The sequence below is a fragment of the Pagrus major genome, chromosome 8, assembly GCF_040436345.1.
Source record: "Pagrus major chromosome 8, Pma_NU_1.0".
Classification (NCBI taxonomy): domain Eukaryota; kingdom Metazoa; phylum Chordata; class Actinopteri; order Spariformes; family Sparidae; genus Pagrus; species Pagrus major.
Window position 1 is genome coordinate 24991381 of NC_133222.1, and position 21428 is coordinate 25012808.

General features: G+C 40.0%; 1 protein-coding gene across 1 annotated transcript; it reads left to right on the plus strand.

The window, feature by feature from the left end:
• The first annotated feature begins 972 nt into the window (after positions 1–972).
• Positions 973–21060, plus strand: cfdp1 (craniofacial development protein 1). Its single transcript, XM_073472727.1, has 7 exons — positions 973–1286; positions 4434–4560; positions 5690–5927; positions 9541–9650; positions 10950–11081; positions 16540–16698; positions 20787–21060. The coding sequence occupies exons 1-7, from the start codon at positions 1217–1219 to the stop codon at positions 20875–20877; spliced, it is 927 nt and encodes a 308-aa protein (XP_073328828.1). The 5' UTR covers positions 973–1216; the 3' UTR covers positions 20878–21060.
• Positions 21061–21428: the final 368 nt, after the last annotated feature.

A 21428-nucleotide genomic window follows, 5' to 3' on the forward strand; every position in this document is an offset into this window, starting at 1 on the left:
CAAACAGCAGCCTCTGCTGGTCATAAACCATTTCTAAACTGTGTACCAAACATCTGTTGCGAGTGAAATACTGTACATCCTCAGTCAGTTGGTCCTTTAATGCAGTAGACTGTAATCATGATTTCACTCTCTCTGCCTGCACTCCATAAGTAATTTAAATAACTTTGTCCCATCAACAGGTGATGAAATATTGCACAAGACAAACAACCTATAAAGATACACCATTTCAGCCCTTCTGCCTTTTCTTTACAAAAGAACATAACATAGCTCCATACAGCTTGTCCATTGTAATTCAAGTCTCTGGAACTCAAAAAAACAAACATTATTTACACCCTTTTTAAAGATGAAAACTTAACTGTAGCTGCTAAGCTAAAAGGTGTTAGTGCGCCCCCTGTCTAATGTGGGTGCAAGGGCTTGAATGTGTGTCGAGGGTGTAAGGATCTCTTTTCAAAATATTTTGATTTCTTTTTTCCTACAAAAAATTATGCTTTTAACAGCAATATTGATTAAAATTTGAAAATTCGGAGACACCTAATGTTGGCAGTTAGGTGTCTCCGAAGACAGTTCCTCCAGGATGCTGTGAAGTATTTAGCCTTGCCGTTTTGAGTATGTTTGTATTGTTTTATGGAATGCAAATTACAGGCCTTCTCTACAAGAATTGTACAATTTGTTCTAAATAAACTTTTGGGAAAAAGCGGTCTTTTCCCAAATCCTGTTTAATTCTCCTGTCTCATGTCCTTGACCTCATGACGTTGTCCATCTGGGTTCAGGAAAAGTACTTAGAAAAGGACATAGGAGGTCATCTTGTACATTCATGTGGTAAATACGCTACACTCCAGTCCTGTAGGTGGCGGTAACATTGTTTGGTCGTCGCCGACTCGCCACAAAACAAAAAATAAGCGCATGCGAGTAGTTTGAGCCTTTGAGTTTGCCGTCGTCGTCACAAACACGTCACATGTTTTGTCAGTTTGCAGGAACGCTGCAATCGAAGCCTGTTTCATACACCTCGCAAGCTGAAATTACTATCTATTACAGAATTTGGAAAGCAGCATTGTAGCAGTTTGTTTCTTTGTTAGTAGAGAGGCATTTGTAACCTGTCAGGGTTACGTTTGCAAAGTTGTGAAGCAGTAAATAGGCTAACATAGTAGGAAGCGTATTGGCGCCTTGTAGCCCTCTTTCATCTACTTCACTATCATCCTGAAGCCTTTCCACTAAAATGATGAACTATTCTGACTACGACTCTGATGGATATTCGTCCAATGAAGATGCAGACTACGTCCCATCAGGTGGGGAGTGTAAACATTTTACTGTGGTAAATGTAGCGATTAAGTAGCTAGTTAGTTCGGAAATATCGCATGAAAGGTCTTAGTGGGAGTAGTCTATTAATTAACTAAGTATCGTAGTGTTAGTTAATGAATTGTGACATAAGATGACTACCATTAGCTGAGTCACAAATGCTACGCATTAAACATCATAAACTAGCTATACTGTAAAATATTAATAATTTCAGCAATGGTAACCTTTTAATGCAACGTCCGCCCTTGCGTCGGGACTGTGTTCCAAACTCCCTTTAGAAAACAATAATTTATTGGTGATTTACTTTTCAGCAAACGTACATATTCCCATGATCGTGACTTAACGCCTGCTACAACAAAATGAAACATGCTGCTAATTTCAGCTCGAATAAGATTAATCAAGAAGCAGTAATTGTAATATATTTTCCCACCCCAACGCGGCTGTGCTTTACAGTTACTTATGTAATTTACATGTTATGTGGCCGTTGATTATATTTGACTTACTTACACATCGTTAATTATTAGTTACAAACTGTCCCTCCCATTATCAGGTGAACATCTCCTTCATCAGTTCACTCATATAGACATAAAGACACAAGGCTATGTATGTTTGATCATAATGCAGTCTGGTACTCAATGCTATATAATTGACACTATTACCATGTCAAAACACAAACAAACAAACAGACAAATCTGAACATCATAAATGTTGACTTTATGCTAGAACGGTTGTGTTGGATTGCATGAGACTGTACAGATGAACCAACTAGTCAACTCAGGTTCTTTATTTTACAAACTGTCCTCAGGCTTCCAATGACAATGACATACAATATGTACAAAAAGACCATCATGCTAGTAAATGGGAAATGAGACATTTAACACTGCAGAAATATAAAATAGGCCTATTAAAATATAGGAATACAATATTATGTATATGAAATGGATATCAAATATGATATTTTAGACTGTACTGTAGTGTTGAAACTGTAATATAGAAGGTTGTGCAGTAATATGGTAAATGTACGTTTATATTGCATTAATAAAGGTAAAGTGTGTGTGGCGTGAGTAAAAGAATAAATTGAGTGGCTGTTTAATTTACTTCATCTCCAATCCATCATAATTACAGATTTGGGGATGGGACAATACAAGGTTTAATAACGGATTGCCATTAAAAAAAAAAAAAAACCTCAGGATAAGTTGAGCATGGTGAATTTCCATTATCTGAATAACCGTAAATAGGGATAATCATGAATGACCTCACATGAGTGACTTGAGAAAGCTGTCTAGCTCGATGATGTACATTCCTATATACATTCCTATGTACTTTCCCAATTTATTTCGAATTGCCACAATTTCGGGAGCCCCCATCTTCCCAGTCATTCCAAAGTCCTAAACCTGTCGCTATGGAAAAAGTTAAACTGCGTGTGTGGATATACTATGGATTCCAAACTAAAGAACAAGGAGATGAGATAAGATGAGGTGCCCACCTGCAGAACCTGCTGGAGGAACGTGTCTGTCCCGCAAACCAGCAGCTCCAATTTGAACTCCCATATCAGCGACCACTGTCCAGCTCTCTTCACGGAACAGTTTGGTTGTTTTTCATGAAAAAGGACATTCACCAAAAAAAAAGTGTTTCCTATCTGTGATTGAATAACAATATTTGTTTCTGAACAAAATGTAAGTAAGTGTAAAGTATGTTTAGGGCCATTTTAGGAGTTTTAAGTGTATTTAGCAGATTATTGGGATAATATTGTGAATAGCAATTTTTTGGCCTGGACAATTGTGACATGGAATCTTCATATCGTCCCATACCTAGGCAGATTGCTAAATTTAGGTAAGGGGAGGTCCATATCCCTGATACACCAAACTGACACCTGTGTATCTAGCGTCTGGCAATATTAAATCATTACTGTAATAATAACAGAGATATATTTTCCACTATTGATCTACACTGCCCGGCCAAAAAAAGTCGCACACTCTCATCGTTTTGATAAGCGTATTCAATGCCACAACATTTATTTCTGTCCAGAGTTACATTAATTTTTCCCAAGATCTTGTATTGATGATGAGAGAGTCAGGCCACTGCGTCAAGTCTTCTCCAGCACCCCAAAAATTCTCAATGGGGTTAAGGTCTGGACTCTGTGGTGGCCAAGTGTGAAAATGATGTTTGAGCCAGATGAATCGTGGCGTTGTCATCTTGGAATATGCCTGTGTCATCAGGGAAGAAAAAATCCACTGATGGAAAAACCTGGTCATTCAGTATATTCAGGTGACATCATTTTTTGGGCATATAACGTTGCTGAACCTGGACCTGACCAACTGAAGCAATCCCAGATAATAACACTGCCCCCACAGGCTTGTACGGTGGGCACTAGGCATGATGGGTGCAGCACATCATCCGCCTCTCTTCTTACCCTGAGGTGCCCATCACTCTGGAACAGGGTAAATCTGGACTCATCAGACCACACAACCTTTTTCCATCACTCCAGAGTCCAATCTTTATGCTTCCTAACAAGTTGAAGCCTTTTTTTTCCCGATTAGCCTCACTGATAAGTGTTTTTTTCTTATGGCTACACAGCTGTTTAGTCCCAATCCAATGAGTTCTCTTTGCATTGTGCATGTGGAAATGCCCTTCCTATCCCTATTAAACATAGCTGTGAGTTCTACTGTTCATTTTTTACAATTTGATTTCACCAAATGTTCAAGTGATCTCCGATCATGATCGCTCAAGATTTATTTCTGACCACATTTCTTCCTCAAAGATGATGTTTCACCACTGTCCTTCCAGGTTTTAATAATGCGTTGGACAGTTCTTAACCCAATTTGAGTAGTTTCAGCAATCCCCTTAGGTCTCTTTGCTTGATGCAGGCCAATAATTCGACCCTTCTGAAACAGAGAAACGTCTTTTCCACGACCACAGGATATTCCCACATGGTTTTTTAAGAAATGAGAAGCTACTCACTGCATCAGTCAGGGTTAAATCAGTTGTTGCCAACTGAAACATATTAATCACTGCAGTAATGATTGGATGATAGTATAATCACAATATGGTTTTGCTGAAATTTGCTAAACGCCAATATTAATCCGTTGCCTGTTCCTATCTTCCATTTCCTGTGCTTCCTGTTCTTTTCTCCGAAGATGATAACCCCAGTGAGGATGACATCAATGAGTGTGAAAAAGAAGACCCTCTTCACAGGGATGATGATGTGCCACATCCTGACTTTGTCAGCAAGAAGAAGAAGAAAAAAAACGACATTCGTGTGAGGTGAGAGGGCTTGAAAGAATCGTCCCAAGGTGGTCATGGAGATCAGTTTTCCAGGACAGAGAAAATGAAGCAAAGTGTGCTTCTCAATGTTCTGCCTTCATGAGTCTGAGGAGTTTAGCATTTTAATGTTTGTAAACACTATTAAATCATTTTGTTTATGCACTTTTTTTCTTTTTGGCACTGTGGAAATTCTTCTAACACAGAATTTTGACCAGTTACTCAAGTTTACTCACAAGTTTACTTACAAGTTACTCACTCAGTTTGGATGTCACATGGATTTGCAGATGATTTCTGAAGATTTCTAAATGTTGAGTCGAGTCGAGTTGCAGTAGTCTTGTCGAGAAAAGATCAGTGCATGAATAACTTTTTCCAGGTTGGAGTGTGACAGTAATGCTTTAATTTTGTGTTTACAGCTCTGTCATAGCTGGGCCATGACAATTTTGTGAACTACAAATAAGGTCACAGGCAGGGCAAGGTTGTGAAATCCTGATGTAGAACCATAATTTACTGTCATAATATCACATTCGAATGATTTCAGGTAAAGGGCATAAGGACTTGATAAGACAATTTGATCAATGACCATTATTGGTAACCATAACACTGAACAAATTAGACATTTTTACAATATGGTTGTGATCATTGCTGATTCGACCACTGAAATGCCACCTGTGGGGCTTTTCCACTGGCACTATTGGTGGTTACAATAGGTAACAATGTTGGTGAAGGTTCTCAGTCATCCAGGTCATGGTAATTCTAAGTGCTATATCATAGGCAACTGAAACAAGTCCAGTTGCCTATGATATAGCACTTAGAATAGGTTACAACAGAAAAACTCAACTCTGTGTGTTCAGCTCTCAGGAATTTTGTAGCTTCTAAATATCTGTAGTTTGAAGTGTAGTTTCTGTCCTGCATCCCTGTTTGTACTTTTAGACATCTGTTGTATTTTACTGTTTCATCTTGTTTGCTTGTTTACATTTTTATCTTATTATCAACATTCACTTTTAGTGCACTTTGTTTTATTATTAATCAAAGAAACCAAGTGGAAATCTAAGGCTTCTCTTAATTACAGATAATGATGCTAATGATTATGATAAAGTATTTTCACTGGTGTCCTTGAAAATATATACAGAAAGAGGAAGAAAGGAGTACTGAAAGAAGAAAAGGAAGAGAAGGGTGGAGGCGTAGTAGAGGAGGCACAGCTGCTGCAGGAAGAGGTGGAAAGACCCACTGAGGTAGGGTTTGATGATGATGCGAGACAGAAGAAAAAATCAGATGACCTCTGGGCGAGTTTCCTGTCCGACGTCGGATCCCGACCCAAAGAATGCACACCGTCCTCACAGTCCAAAGTCCAAAGTACCACACAGGAGGTAAATATGTTCTTTAGCCAAATATATGACTAAGACAGTACTATGCTTCAGATGTTTACACTTCGAAGGTACCAAACTCTAAACCAAACTTTATTGCTTTCAGGCCATAGTCCTGAGGCCTGTACTACAAAGCAAGATTTGGGGTTTCCACGGCTATAATGTGCTTTTTTATTTTATTTTATTTTTATATCATTCACAGCAGAGAGTGACTGAAGAACTAAATCCTTGTACTTGTTGTATTTACAAGATATGAAGGTACCGCTTTGAATAATGTTTTTATATTTATTTTTTATTTTCTCCCAAGTCTGTTTGACACCACAGAGGTTGCAGCTGAAAGAATAAGGCTGAAACTGCCTATCATGCAATAAGAATACCTCTTAGCGGTCGCTCTACCTAAGAGAACGATCCGGAGGGTCGGTGGTTCGATTCCGTCTTCTGCAGTCTACATCTTGAAATATTCTTCGACAAGATAGTGAACCCCAAACTGCTCAAAGTGGCTCTTCCATCGATTTGTGAATGTGTGTATGAATGGTTATTGCTCCTTTAAGGTGGTGCCTTGCATGGTAGCCTCTCCCAGTGTGTGAATGTGTTTGTGAAAGGCTGAAAGCTGGCATGTGTTGTAAAGTGCTTTGAGTGGTCCCTAAGACTAGAAAATTGCTATGTAAATATAGTCTGTTTATCTAAACGACACATGAGTTTAATGCAATACACAAATGTAATTTGTCAGATCTACTTGTGACTAGAGTTGTCCCGATCCGATCACGTGATCGGAAATCGGGGCCGATCACGTGATTGCAGACTCGATCCGGACTCGGACGTTATGAGCCGATCAGGGATCGGATATATATATATACATATATATATTGAAAGTCATTATTTTTATCAGTTTTTAATATATTGGCTATTGGTGATTAAACATAAATTCGAATAAAATTAGTATTTACTACCACCGCACCGCACCGAGTCAGACCTTGTCTGTGTGTGTCACATGACACACAGCCAGAGCCCTTTCTGCAAGAGGCTGTGTCTCAATTCAGGGGCTGCAGCCTTCAAGGCCGCGGCCTTAGCGGTCCACGAAGGCCGCGGCCTTCGGACAGACCTTGAAGGCCACATCCACCGCTGTTAAATGGGACGGTCTAGCCTTCGGAGTATTTCCTGGTTGCGTCACCAGGTGTTCATGCATTAAAGTCTGTTTTGGTTCAAATCTATCAAACATGTACATTTATTTGTGTGTGTACAATGTGTCAAATCTGAATTGAATTATCAACATTACAAAATAAACATGAACCCATTGGTGAATAACAACTATGTTTACCATAGCATTACCAGCTTCACGTATTTTAACTGAAAGTTAAACTTTGGAGGTTTTATAGTCTCTTGAAGTTTAACATATCTGGCGTTGGATGTTCAAATGAGTAAAAACCGAGTATAAACCCATTACTTAAATTTAAATGTCATGTCTGCGCCACTTGATGTCGCCATTTTCTCTTGCTTCCTCTTCTGTTTCGGGACTGAGCAGCGGTGCGCAAAGGATCTTGGGATATGTGAGGCCGCGAAGGACAGTAGCGGTGCGTCCTCCTAAACGAGGGTGGGGAAGGCTGCATTTGTGGGCTGCATGTGGCGCAGCCTTCGAATTTGGACAGCCTTCGCGCAGCGTTGTGACGTAATTGGCCTTGAAATGCGCCCTTCCTGGGCTGCAGCCCCTGAATTGAGACACAGCCACAGACAGACAGCTCGCAGAAACACCGCATGCGCGCAGAGCACGCCTGTTTGTTTTGAAGCTGAAGCAGCCCTCTGCTATCATGTCTGTTGTAGGGCTGGGCGATTAATTGAATTTTAATTTCGATTTCGATTTTGGCTTCCCTCGATCATGAAAATAAGATAATCATAATAAAACGATCATTCTGCCGCACGCCGTGTCTTGTGTGGTAAATGCAGCGAACCCTTCCATCTCCACCTGTGCGCTCCGCTCCGCCCCGACCCCGCCTGAACAGTGTCGCTTTCAGCCACGCCGGTGCGTGTTTGGAAAAAACGTGTAGAAGAAGACGGTAGAAGATGGCAGAAAGGAGCCTTTGGTCGGGAAGAAAGATAAAGCGAATTCTGTGGTGTGGAAACACTTCGGTTTCGAGGAGTCTGACTCGGAACAAACGAAGATATTGTGCAAGATAGGCACATCCACCCGGCTCCCGCAGGCATGAAGAAATAACGGATGCCGTCACATACATGATGCCAAAGACATGTGCCCTATCAACACCGTTAGCGAGCCGGGGTTCAATAAACTGATTAACACATTGGACAAGCGGTAGTAAGTGTTACCATCACGTCACCATTTCAGCAGAATTGCGCTGCCTGCCCTTTATGACGAATGTCGCGGAAAAGTTGCAAGAGAAGTGTCAACAGCATTATATTTTGCCACCACAACGGACCTTTGGTTTTTTATTTTTACATTACATATTATTTAATTCATTTTATTAAAATATTTTTCTTATTTATTTGCATTTTTCAGTTCAAACTTATCGTGTTAAAAGAAATACCAGAGTTAAAAGTTCAATAAATGCTTGTTCTCAAATCAATGAATAATCGTCTTTAATAATCGTGATTACAATATCAATCAAAATAATCGTGATTATGATTTTTGCCATAATCGAGCAGCCCTAGTCTGTTGTGTGGGCATTTTAAGTTAAGCTGCTATATTTGTACTAGACTATATTGAGTCTGTGATATACTAGACTATTGAGTCTGTGATTGCACTAAGTTCTAATGTTGCACTAGTAGTTGTTCTACTTCTAATGTGAAGAATATTTTTTTGTACTGACTTAAGAATGTTCAAGCTGCCTACCTCCTATGTGCTCAGTTTACAACAGTACACGTGTTAAAATATAATAAAAGGGACATCCTGCACAATTTTCTTTTCTCTTCTTCATTTTTTATTGTTTTATAAAAGTATCGGATCGGGACTCGGTATCGGCAAGTCCTCAAAATCAAAGGACTCGGACTCGGACTCGGGGGCAAAAAAACCTGATCGGGACATCCCTACTTGTGACCTAATGATGGGGCAGTGATATTATAAGTCTGTTAACTTGCACATTCAGCCAGTGATTTTCTTTTGCAAGCTGTGCCTCCTGCAGCTGTGTTGCTTTTAGCCTGGATGAGGTGTTTAATTCTTTGTATTGCTGCTGCCAGGTAACCTGTCCATGTTTGCAATTGGTCAGATGCTTCAAACATTGCCCCTTTATGTTAACACACTCATGGCTAGATGTGGAAAACCTGAATTGACTTATTGAGTTGATAACCACCGTCATGTGAATGCGTAGCATGATTGTGATTGTTAGGGATGCCAGGTAATGGAAACATATCCTACAACATATCCTGTTGGATATTGTAGGCCTCTGTAAAGTCACAGGAGGATACCGTATGTAGAGAGTAAAACCCAAACATACAAAATGGTTCACATACAAAGTTAATCTGGCCCCTGATTTGGTTTGGATACAGCATACAAATCAAATGGATTAACTATATAGCCTAGATCAACAGAGCATGAATTATCAAACCTACATTATTTTCAGTCATTTCTGTCTCTCCCTTAAACTGATTTTTTTGTTTTTTTCCTCAGGGTGATTCCTCAGTATTGAAGGTTGCTCCTTTGAGTACAGAAACAGAAGCTTCAGAACCTACTAAAGTTACCATCACTAAAGTGTTTGACTTCGCTGGAGAAGAGGTTAGGTATGCCTCAGAATCATCCTCAAATTAAGAAGAAAATTTGTACAAGGATTTGTTTTTTTAAGTGAACAAAGTGTATAAATGATGTTGATTTTAATGTTCTCAAAAAAGTTGTGAAACCAGATTGACCAATAGGTGGTGCTACACACGCTCAAATGCAGTCTAAAATACAGTGTGATAACAGTACTCTAACAATGTGAGTAGTTTAACGAGGCCCTGGGACAGACTCAGTTTGCCGTCATATCTAGATTAATTATCACAGCTCATGACATTTCCTCAATCAGACCTACACAAACAGCCGAGTGGTTTCTTTTAAAATTGGTATAATCATTACTGTGTGAGATGAACATGCTGTATATCACACAGACAGCCACACCCCAGCAGCCAGAAAAAATGCTAGTTATGTGGACCTGGTAATGTTCAATCCTAAATGTTTACATCTGAATGGGCAGTATCCAAATGTGATCCTGGGTTAATCTGATTGATTATGCCTGAAGGTGTGTGCTCTCTAATTACAGAAGCCAGATTAGTACGTGGATGATAGTTGTAACCTATCCCTAGAGCCACACATAAATGCAGCCACTATAATGTGTACTTTGTCTAAGCTTTTATTATCTAATATTTCAAATGGTATCCAGACGTCCCTCACCTGCGCCTGCAGTTGCCCTGGTCTCTTTATTTGTTTATTCTCCATGGAACAGAGGTATCTTTCAATTGCGTGAGATCAGACTTGTCCTTTCAAAATACTCCTCCTTATCATCTACAGAGCTGTGTGCTTTGTGTAATTATGGCTGCATATAATTAGCATACATAAGAGGGGAAGCCTTTCAGTGTGCCTTGATTGATGCCAGTGGTTGTGTAGTCTGTGCAGCACTGATGTTCCCAGGGGATGCAGCGGTTGTTCCTCATATAGCCTCCCTGTCTGAGACACGGACAGATGTGTGTCTCTTACTGTATGTGTGAGAGGCTAAACTACATCCGGTTTTATTATGGGATGGTTACTCAACATTTGAAGATTCTAAAGTGTTCCTCGGTACTGGTCCATCTATCCCTTAATCACAACTGACAGGAGGAGGAGCGCTTGTTAGGTGTTAGCAGCCAGTGTGCACAGTCCTGTGGTGTGTAACAGCATGAGAAGCTGTGCTCCAGCACTCAGTTCAGTTTGTCATTCGCTAAGCAATAGTATACTAAGTAGCAGTAAGCTGTGGCAATCTAGCAGTGCTTCTTGTGTGTTTTGTGTCTGATCGGCCTTTATAGAGATCGATAAACAAATAAATAAATGTCTTTCTGTCTCTATGTCAGGGTGAATAAAGTGGTATCAGCAGACTCCAGGGAAGCTAAGATTTATCTTAAGAGCCAGAACACCAAACAGGAGGATGATGAAGATGAAGAGAAGAGCTTGTCAACCAGCCAACCACCTCTTCCTGGTCCCAGGTAGACACACAACATAACATTTAACTCCTACACCAACGTTTACAAATTAGGATTAGAATGCTTTCCCATCTCGGTTATGTGGATACATTTAGAGAGCTGATTGATCAGCAACTGTTAAGACAATAGATAGGACATTAGGACATTATGTTGGACAATTTATTTGAAGCCTGGAAGTATTCCACACTGGATGTAACAATAATCAAGCTTTTAATGTAATGTTAACTGTTATAATATGTTGTTTTACCTTGAAATATGTCCCTTGGAATTTTGACTGTTCATTGTCTTTTCAGTTGCTGATTAATCAGTAAGCTACTGGAAAGTAGGTTTTTTCTGCTAAGAGATAAGAGAATCATTTAAAACAAAAACATTATTGTTTGTGAATGCTGCAGGCAAGCGATCTTTGTGTGGGGGGAATTAGTTAGACATCAATGCAATTAAATTTCCCTTTCTGCTCACTCCTCACTACCTCTTTAAATACCTTTTGTTGCCATGTTAATATATGGGGATGAGTGCACATCTCCCTTCCAAGACCTGACGGGAAACAGGAACTCATCTTCCAACAGACGGGAAGTACAGTGTGTCCACAAGCTATTTCCTATTTATCTCAGTCCACTGTGTGTGTGTGTGTGTGTGTGTGTGTGTGTGTGTGTGTGTGTGTGTGTGTGTGTGTGCTGGTGTCTGTCTATGTTAATGTCTGTACGAGAAGAAGGGACACCCAGCACAACAGGAAAGAGCCATCAGCACCACTCCCTAATGAAATTAACCTTGCACACACACACATACGCACGCACGCACATGCACACACACACACACACACACACACATATATAACTTAAACAGAGATGTCTACAGAGGGCTTATTTAAAAGGGGGTAAACTTTGGAATGTTTAAAATTAGACGAGAAAATATCAGTAGAAAGAGAGCACTTAAAGCTGTTGTAAGTGTAAGTGTAAGTGTGATAACTGTTTTGCAGTTATCAATCCCCTCCTCTCCATGTCACCACATTTGAACTCCTTTCCATTTTATTGAGACAGCTCTCTTTGCCTGTTTCTTCTCTCCAAGTGTTTTTCATCACTTGGCCTGTTTGGAGCACTTGAGTTGGTAGCTTTCCCTGTTCTGCCATTGCCGGTGTATCCTGCGTGTATCCTGCGTGTATCCTGCGTGTATCCCGAGCAGTCAAGACCGTCTCTTTATGGGGTTTTCTGTCCAGATTTGATCAAGTGTTACCAGAGCATTTCTTTCCTCTTTTCTTGCATGGGTTTGAGGAAATGCAGTAAAAGCTTGACAGAAGCAAGGAACAGAAAGTGAATTTTAAGGAAATCAGTGGGAGTTTTGGTGTCAGGAGGGAGGAGTGGAATGTGTTAAAGCACTGCTTTGTGATCGGAGACAGCTAAGTCAATCAGGTTCACATCATCTACACAGACACCGTGGGACTGCACTTGGTCAAGCCTATGCCTGTTGTTATTGCTGGTCTGCTTCACAAATTGGGTCAAATTGAAAGAATCTAAAAGTCTAATGAAATTGTAATTAGGAGATAAGGATGACAGGCAACAAATACAACAAATACAAATACAGAAGTTTTTTTCTCTTCCTGCATTATCCAGGTACCGAGAGAGATAGAGAGAGAGAAGCTATTGGTGATATTTATCACTGTCATTGACCCTGGGAAAATGACTCACCTCTGTCTAGACATTAGGTTGTGTGTTGATGTTCAAAGGGTGGGAGGTTTCTCACATTCTTAAAACTATGGAATGTCATTTTATCAAGCCTTTGTACAAAGTGTCTGCATCGTATTGATATCGGCAACACTAGAAAGAAAATTAGGGATAACGCAAAGTAGGATCTACCAATCATTTGTTGTTTTCATAAACAGCAGTTTAATAAAACATTTGTGACACAATGTTAGTTTTACTGAAGGAAACAGTTACTTACATATTCAAGGATCTCAAACGAGAGCAAAACAAAAGCTACAGTTGCTACTTGATGGTTACAAGAAATTCTAATGCATGAATTTATTAATGGTACATATGAAAGGATTCAGCTGTGACTGGAGTGGGAGCTCGCATTGAAGTTATCCGTCTATTCATGGACAGGAAGGAAATCTTACCCTGCAAAATGACACTGGCTAGGACACTCAAACACTGACAGGCACGCACGCACGCATATACACACACACACACACACACACGTGCGTGCACACACGCACGCACACACACAAACACACACACTTGAAGCAGGAGCACTCCAGCAGCTGACATTTTAGGACAGATCCTGCAAGTACTTAGAACAGATCCTGTGCAGAACAGGATTAAGTGTATATGAAAAGATGGGGGACAAAGATGTTTAGTGAAGGAAAGAGTTTTGACTGTATACTTACATCCAGTGGACTCATTGGAATTCAGGAAGCTCAAGCATTTTGTGGTCCTTAGGTTGAGCATCACTGCATGAGCAAACCAAACATAACACACTGCAATCTAAGTGCATTAATATGAGGTTCTCAGTACTGTATGTAATTTTGTAAAACCAAAATGACTGGTGTTTAAATGGTTTACAGTAATTAACAACGACTGTGTCCAGTCGTGCAGCAGTAAATGAAAAGCTAAGTCTGCTGTTGTATTCTGTAGCATCATCCTGTGACATCATGATGCTCTTACAAATTAATAGCTTTCTCTTTAAACAGACTATCTTCATACTGTAAAAATCACTTCACTAAAGAACTTAAAAACTCATGTTTACCACAGAATTTAAAGTACAATAATGTTAGTGATGTGAGAGATGGGCAGTTATATAAGAATAATAGTGTTATGATAAGCAAGCTGAAAAGTTTTTTGTTTTTTTTAATCACTGAGAAGCAAAAACGTTTTTTGGGTTTTTTGTGAAGTTAAACTCTAAATTAATTTCTTTTACTTTCTAGGTTAAGGTGAGGGTTAGGGTTAGACATTTAGTTGTGATGGTTAGGGTTATGGGCTAGGGAATATTTGTGTGTGTGTGCGTTTAAATGGGACATTACATCAGCAACTTGTCATACTAGCATCTCTATAGAGTGGAGCATCATATAAACAAAATCAGAAATCACATGCTTAAGTAGATGTGATGGGTGTTGGACCAGTTTGGTTTTGTAACCTTGTTGTCTATGTTTTGTATACAGCTTAATGGTAGTTTGCTTATCTTGAGTATTAAGTATTTGACCAGGCGTGACCTAAAGTGACTTTTGACCAATATGATTTTTGGGCTACACTGAAAAATGCATCATTGTTACAATTTGAACAGCGCAATTACATGTACAGTCATGTTGTATATTTGCAATGGCATTCTCAAGTTTTGTGGAGATTTGTGTTTTTCAGTTTTGCTTACATTCGTCAACATGCCTGGGGTGAAACTTATTGGCAGCCAAATGACAAGAAGGATCCAAATACTTTTTTTTAACCTTTGTGTAGAGAGATGCTCCATTCAAGATTTGGGGGATTTTGTATATTTACAGGTGAGAAGGAAAATTATGGAAAAAGAAAACATACTGGTCCAATAGCTTCTGTAACTCAATGTGGTGTTGTACTATACGATACTGGAATTGTTAACTTCGATACTATACCTTGAGAAATATCTATATATTCTATAACATGTTGAATTTTCCCACAGGCAGTTTAAAACCAGTACGTCTCATATGTTCTGATACCGTGGCGATTATTAAAAGCAGCATTGTGAAGCGCCCCTTTGAGACGAAGCACAAGTCTTTTAAGAAAATATACCAGCTCAAATATGAATTAAGGGCACAAAAAATAAAGGCAGCTTTCTCCACTGTAAACATTATTTAAACAAAATATCGTTCCAGGCTCACATTGAGAACCTACACACGTGTACGAGGATGGCCCTGACACCATTACAGCCCAGATTTAAAATCCAGGCAGGAAAAGCTGAAGCTCACTGGGGGGGGAGTGAGGCATTAGAGGGAAAGGACTGTTCAGTTGTTAAGAGGTGTTGAGATTGTTTTGATACAGTTGGTTGAGAATGTTAAGATGTTAAGTTAACAACAAATTTTAAAAAAGGGAAAACTCTGAAAACTGTATTTTTTCTAAAATCAAGCACTTTAGAGGCATGTTTTTCAAAAGAAGAATTGTATTTCATTTAATTTGACAGTCAGTTGTTGACCACATACAGACGTTGACACAACAACTAGGCTACTTCAATATAGGCTACTGTATATGGCACTGAATCATAGTGCATGTCAGACATTATGAGGATCTGGACCTTCACTTGAGGAAATGTTCTCTAACTGGACCTCTTTGAATTTTAATTGAATACCCCTGTCATAAGTCATTGCTCAATATTTAGCCTATTGCAACAATCCAGATGAGACAACAACTGTAAAACTCACATCTCGTGGGATCGAGAGCGAGACTTCTTCTTGAGCGAGACTTGTGTTTCTTGTTACAAAAAAGGTCTTATTGTTTAACAAGGTTTATCTCTGTAGGAATTGTTTCTGTAATGTACTCAGACATGTACTCAGCCTGTCAAAAACATGCACTTTTAGTGACAATCACAGTTGCCCCAAAGGATTATGTTGTAGCCATTGCAGCTGTGTTGTGGCTGCAAGCTTAGGCGATCTACTGGATCACTTTCAAAACTGGTGGCAAGTATGAATCATTGACACACCAAAACATGTAAATACAGGGCCCAGGTTTTAAAACACCAATTCCCCTTTAATGGTCAGCAGTTAGTGCCCAAACTTGCCACCACTTAGCAACAGGGCTTTTTCTTGCATGAGGTTTTGTTGACTGTCGTGATGTGAAGATCATATAAGGACGAAGATGAAAATCAAGAAGACTCCCACCAAGGACTAGAATGATTAAGTACCATGCATGTGTGGTGTCCTTTCATTTGTTTGCAATTTGCGGTGTCTGATGCAGCCAGGTCTGGATTTATCTGTACAAAATGTGCTCTACATACATAACTGAAAATAGCCTTGCAAGCATAACACATCTGCCACTACTGATAAGACACTGTTTGAGTTACACCAACAAAACAAATACTTGGAGTCTTACACTGTGACTTCAGACATTCTTATAAAGAATTTTGTGTAGTCCCAGGGGAGTGGCTTTGAGTTGAACTCATGCGTTTTGATGAGCTTTGGAACTTCAAAGTCTCTTCCTGTCCTATAGTCTTACAAGGCTCCATGACAAAGTTTGGTCTCGAAAACACTGACACTGAAATACATGTCTATTTTAAACAATGTGTAACTCCATGCTTTTCATACCATCATACACTGTGATGAATCAATTTGTTACAGCTGCCATTAGTGATGTGCAGCTGTTAAGACTGTGTACTTCTGTATTTGAAAATATTGGCAATATCCTTCATCATAAACTTTCTGATGTGTGTAGCAGAAAGGAGCTTTGGCTAACATTTTGGATCACCTTAAGTGTGAGTCCTAACCTAAGGTTCTCCCCTCTTGTTTTTGCAGTGCCAAACGCCCTACAAGCATGATCAGCATCCTGAGTCGTATTGGGGGAAAGAAACAGAAGATGAGCACACTAGAAAAGTCTAAGATGGACTGGGATGCTTTTAAATCAGAGGAGGGCATCACTGAGGAGCTGGCCATCCACAACAGAGGCAGAGAGGGGTAGGAGACTGTCTTTGACTATTGCATCAATTCTATTCAGATTTAGGCCAGATGTCACTATAGATGTGTAAAACATTCTCCATGAAGCAAAGAAAGAATGGCAATGTATGTCTGATCACACCAGCGACTGACATGGCAAAATTAATGGCTGCATTCAGTGAGTATTTAGAGCATTGTTTATATTACAAAATACAATAAAATGATAATAAAGATGGTGATGGAAGGTTTAATGACAGACAAATATATGATCAAACAGGAGAAGATAATAAAAACATACAATCATATAGATGTCAGCATGACAAATCCATTCTAAAATATACTTGTGCAGGTATAGAATGGAACAAAATTATAACACTATTCTGTTAAAATATGTTTAAATTAAAAAGATTCATGTAGACAGCAGCTTAACTATATAAATAGATGCATTATAAATAAATAAGTGCATTCTAAAATGTACTTGGCAAAGGTAGACAATACAAAGAATATAACCATGAAATGTAAACCAGTCTCACTAAAAATCAGTCCAATCTCTAATCAAATTTTGCCCAACGAAACTTTAGGGAATGTTCCCAAAAGGTTCTGTAAAGGGTTTTAAGCAATAACCTTTAGTCAACCCTCAGGGAATGTTCTGAAGGTTACACAAAAATAACCTCCAGAGAACAGTCAGGGAACGTTCCCTGGTGGTTCTCTAAAGGTCTGGTGGTTTTGTAAAACTAACCCTTCAAGAATGTTCCTAGACCTTTCTTAGAACGTTCTTTAAAGGTTGCAAAGAGTAACCTTTAGGGAATGTTCCCTGAGGGTATCCTGATTGCTGGGGAGATTATCCTCTCCAGTTCCATGATCCTCTGACCCAGACGGGCACATCGCTTGCAGCCAGATCGAGAGGTGAGTGGTGCCATGATGTTGTTGTAGCCAGAGCGCCTTGACTGCCCAGCTTGCAGAATATTGTCTAGTGAAAAATCTGCGTCCAATTCTCAAACAAACAGGGTTGTGATAAAAATAGTAAAAGATAAAAACTGGTCAGAAAAATTCTGATCAAAGGGATCAGAGCAATTATCCCAGTTGTCAGTGGAGGAACGTGCAAGCAGCATTGTCACCACTATGAAAAGTTATTAATACAACTTAAATCCACGTCCAATGACTGAAATACTATGCAGTAAAAGATAAAATTGAAAAATGAGTCATAAAGTGCAGCCTAAAACTGGATTAAAAAACAGATTATGAGAAAGCCTCCGACAGGAAAGCGATTCTCAACCTTTTTTGGGCCAGAGCTCCCCTATCCAGGTCCCTGACCGCCCCTCATCAAATAAAATGTAGGCTAATTTTCTTCCCTGAATGTTAATGATTAGTCTGTTGGTTGCGTTCTCCATGCTTGACTCAAACTGTGAACTCACACAGTAGCTCTGGTAATGTCTGGTTTTGGTGATTTATAAGCTGTAGTTTTGCAAGTAAAAAAAAACAACCTCTGTGTCCTCTCTCCTGGTCTTCTGCTGCTCATGTCGGGATCACTCATCCTCCGCTCTTCACTCTCAGAGTGTCTCTGGGTTCGTTAGGTAGAGCGTACAAGTGGGCTGACGCCTGGCTGCCCTGCCACTGCTCCACCTACCGGCCTGTCAACTCTATCTAATGAGCCCAGAGACACTGCCACTGTGACAGCCAAAGTGGTGGTGTGTGGGAAACTACAGTCTCACAGCTACATAAGCTGGCTGTTTGCTTAAAAATAGCTGCGAGAAAAACACGAGCACAGCCTAATAACACCAGACAGCCACTGAACATACAGTAAGGAAATGGCACGCTAGATAGCTAATTACTGTATCTTTTGTAGTCTGATTAAACAGTAAATTCATTGCGGAGCTTCCCTTCCTCTCTCTGGTTGTACATTGGACTAGCAGATCACCCAGGGGTGTGTGGACACAGGAAGACAGCCAAAGAACAGGCATTCGTCAATGGGCGCTGGGCCCACTGATCTCTCTCCCTCCTGTCCATTAAACTACAAAGGCCATGACTCATTATTATTTCCTAACTGTATGTTCAGTAGCTGTCTGTCGTTAATTGTGCTTGTGTTTTTTCTCACTGTTGTTTAAAACAAATAGCCAGCGGTGGAGCTGATGCAGTGGACTTTTAACCATAGTTGCCTCGGTAAACACACCACCGAGAGTGGCTGTCGCAGCTGCAGTATCTCTGAGCTTGTTAGGTAGAGTGGACAGGCCAGGGGTTGAGGCAGCGGCAGGGCTGTCTATCTAATGCTTCAGATGAAAATCACAGACGGGCTACCTTGCCTGCGGGAAGTGGGAATGGGGTCAGTAGGTGATTTTTAGCGTGTTGACCCGCGTTTAAGAAATCCGTGTAGACCTGCTAATTTTGGTGGAAAAGTGGTATTATAAACCGTTGCAACCCTAGCTCACAAGTGTAATCACTGTGTGTGATTTTGAATGCTAGACGCTAAGTTGCTTTCATGGGAAGTTTGACAGCGGAATATTCCAATTGTTTTTTTATTTATACCCATGGCAATAACATGGAGTTCAGTGTATCATGCTTTTAAGAGGAAGAAAGTCTTTGTTTCCTCCACAGTGAATACCAAAGAAGAGTTGACACGGTAAAGGCCATTCTGGTGAAATTTTATAGACCTCTGATATCCTGTCCTGTGAAGGCAGCATGAAGCTGCACTGCTGAAAGCTGACAGAAACACTGAAAGAAAGAGTCATTTTGCTACGAAACGATACATTTTTATGCAAAATGTCATTGGTGTAAACAGGTATGCCTTATAAATGTTGCAGACCACATTCTTGTAAATAGATGCAGGTTTAAACTTAACACATAAATGAAAAACAGTAAGAAGAAGTTGTTCATTGTCTGTCTTATACAAAAAAACACACCAGGTTTCATCTTACCTTCACCTATAGATTAACTTTTGCATATGGCCTATTAATTTACTCAGCAAATTGTTGACAAATCTATCCTACAGTACATCTTCTTGTAAAGTCAATAATCACAAAATACGGACATGGCTCAACCACAGTGAGCAGGTCCAGTGGAAAAACAGAGTTTTTGATTATGAAATAGCAGCTGGAAAGTAGTGAGTGTAAATGGAGGAAAACAGAAATTCCTTTATTTGTCCCACAAATGGGGAAATTTGTGAAAACATTACCGTGAAAACATTACTCCATATGGCCATGAATCATGCTTTAGTCAGGATGTTTGGAAGAAGGGAGCAAATGGATGACTGGCTACCCCAGGTAAATAACATGATTCTGTAATGTATGCATTTAGTTAGTTCCTTCCTTGTCATTCTGTACTACGCAAAGACACACACACAGGCTCTGACACCATACGTAACATGTACTAACCTCCAACCAAGCAGAAAGATGGGGGCTAATTTAAAAAAAGCACCCATTACACACACACACACACACACACACACACACACACACACACACACACACACACACACACGCAATGCAGAAAATGTTGTGTGACTGCTTCCTATGCTAAAGTGCAAGAAGTGTAGAGAGATGTGGTTAAATGATGAGTAGTGAGTGTGTGTGTGCTTGTGTTTGTGTCTATGGGTTTTGCGTGTCCACAAAGTTATCCAAAATAAACAAAAGAAGGGCAGCCTCCCAGACCAGGGCTGGCGGAGCTGGGGGCTAACCCTCTACCCTAACACAATGAAACAACTAAACCTAATTGAAGCAAAGCCATGAAAACAGGACTACTGCAGCCATCAGATAAACATAAAACAAAACATAATACCTCAGCCAGCCTCCAGGCTGACTGATTGCGTCTCTGGTCAGGTGGAATGGAGAGAGAGCCACAGCCTAGTGCCCTACCCTCTCTTATTGGTTATCAATAATCAGCCAGACCGCTTTCACCTGGAAAGCCAGCAGGCCAAGCAGCAACAGTTGCGCGCCCTGGCCAGCAGAGGGGGAGCATGTAACAATTTCTGATAAACGAATTGCTTTGTCCTTAATTTCATTTTCAATGTATGTTTGTACTTGTTATGATAAAAGTAAATCTAATGGTCTCTCTCTCTCTCTCTCTCTCTCTGTCTCTCTATCTCGCTCTCTTTCTGTTTGTGTGTGTGTGTTTAGGTATGTGGAGCGGAAGAACTTCTTGGAGCGCGTTGACCATCGGCAGTTTGAGTTAGAAAAAGAAGTGCGTCTGAGCAACATGAAACAATGACACAGACTGATGGCATGCATGCGCGCGCGCGCACACACACACACACACACACACACACACACACACACACACACACACACACACAGACAGACAGAACCAGATCTTTAGACTTGCTATTGCCTATTTCAGGTTTTTGGAATAAATAAATTAATAAAGTACTTGGACCTGCTGTCCAACACAGTCCTTCCCAAGTTTTTTTATTTTTTTGTTCAGTTCTTTGATTGCCTTTGGATAAAAACTGTTCAGTAATCTAGAAGTGCAAGTCTTGATGGAGCTTTGTGAGGCTGCATTTTACAGCTAATCTGGTTTTTCAAGATCATTATTATTACCTTGTTTACCTACATTTAGCACATCCCTCATATCAGGTGATACAGAGTAATAAGACTTAATGTTACACCTAATTACAAATCTGTCTGCTACTTAAGCACCATGGACAGCGTCTTTGATTTATCTATACAGAGCACAGTAATGTCAGAGCCATGGTCGGGCTCTGAGATACTTTGTATTCAAAAACTTCAGTCAGATGGATCAAGGATCAATGAAACTGACAT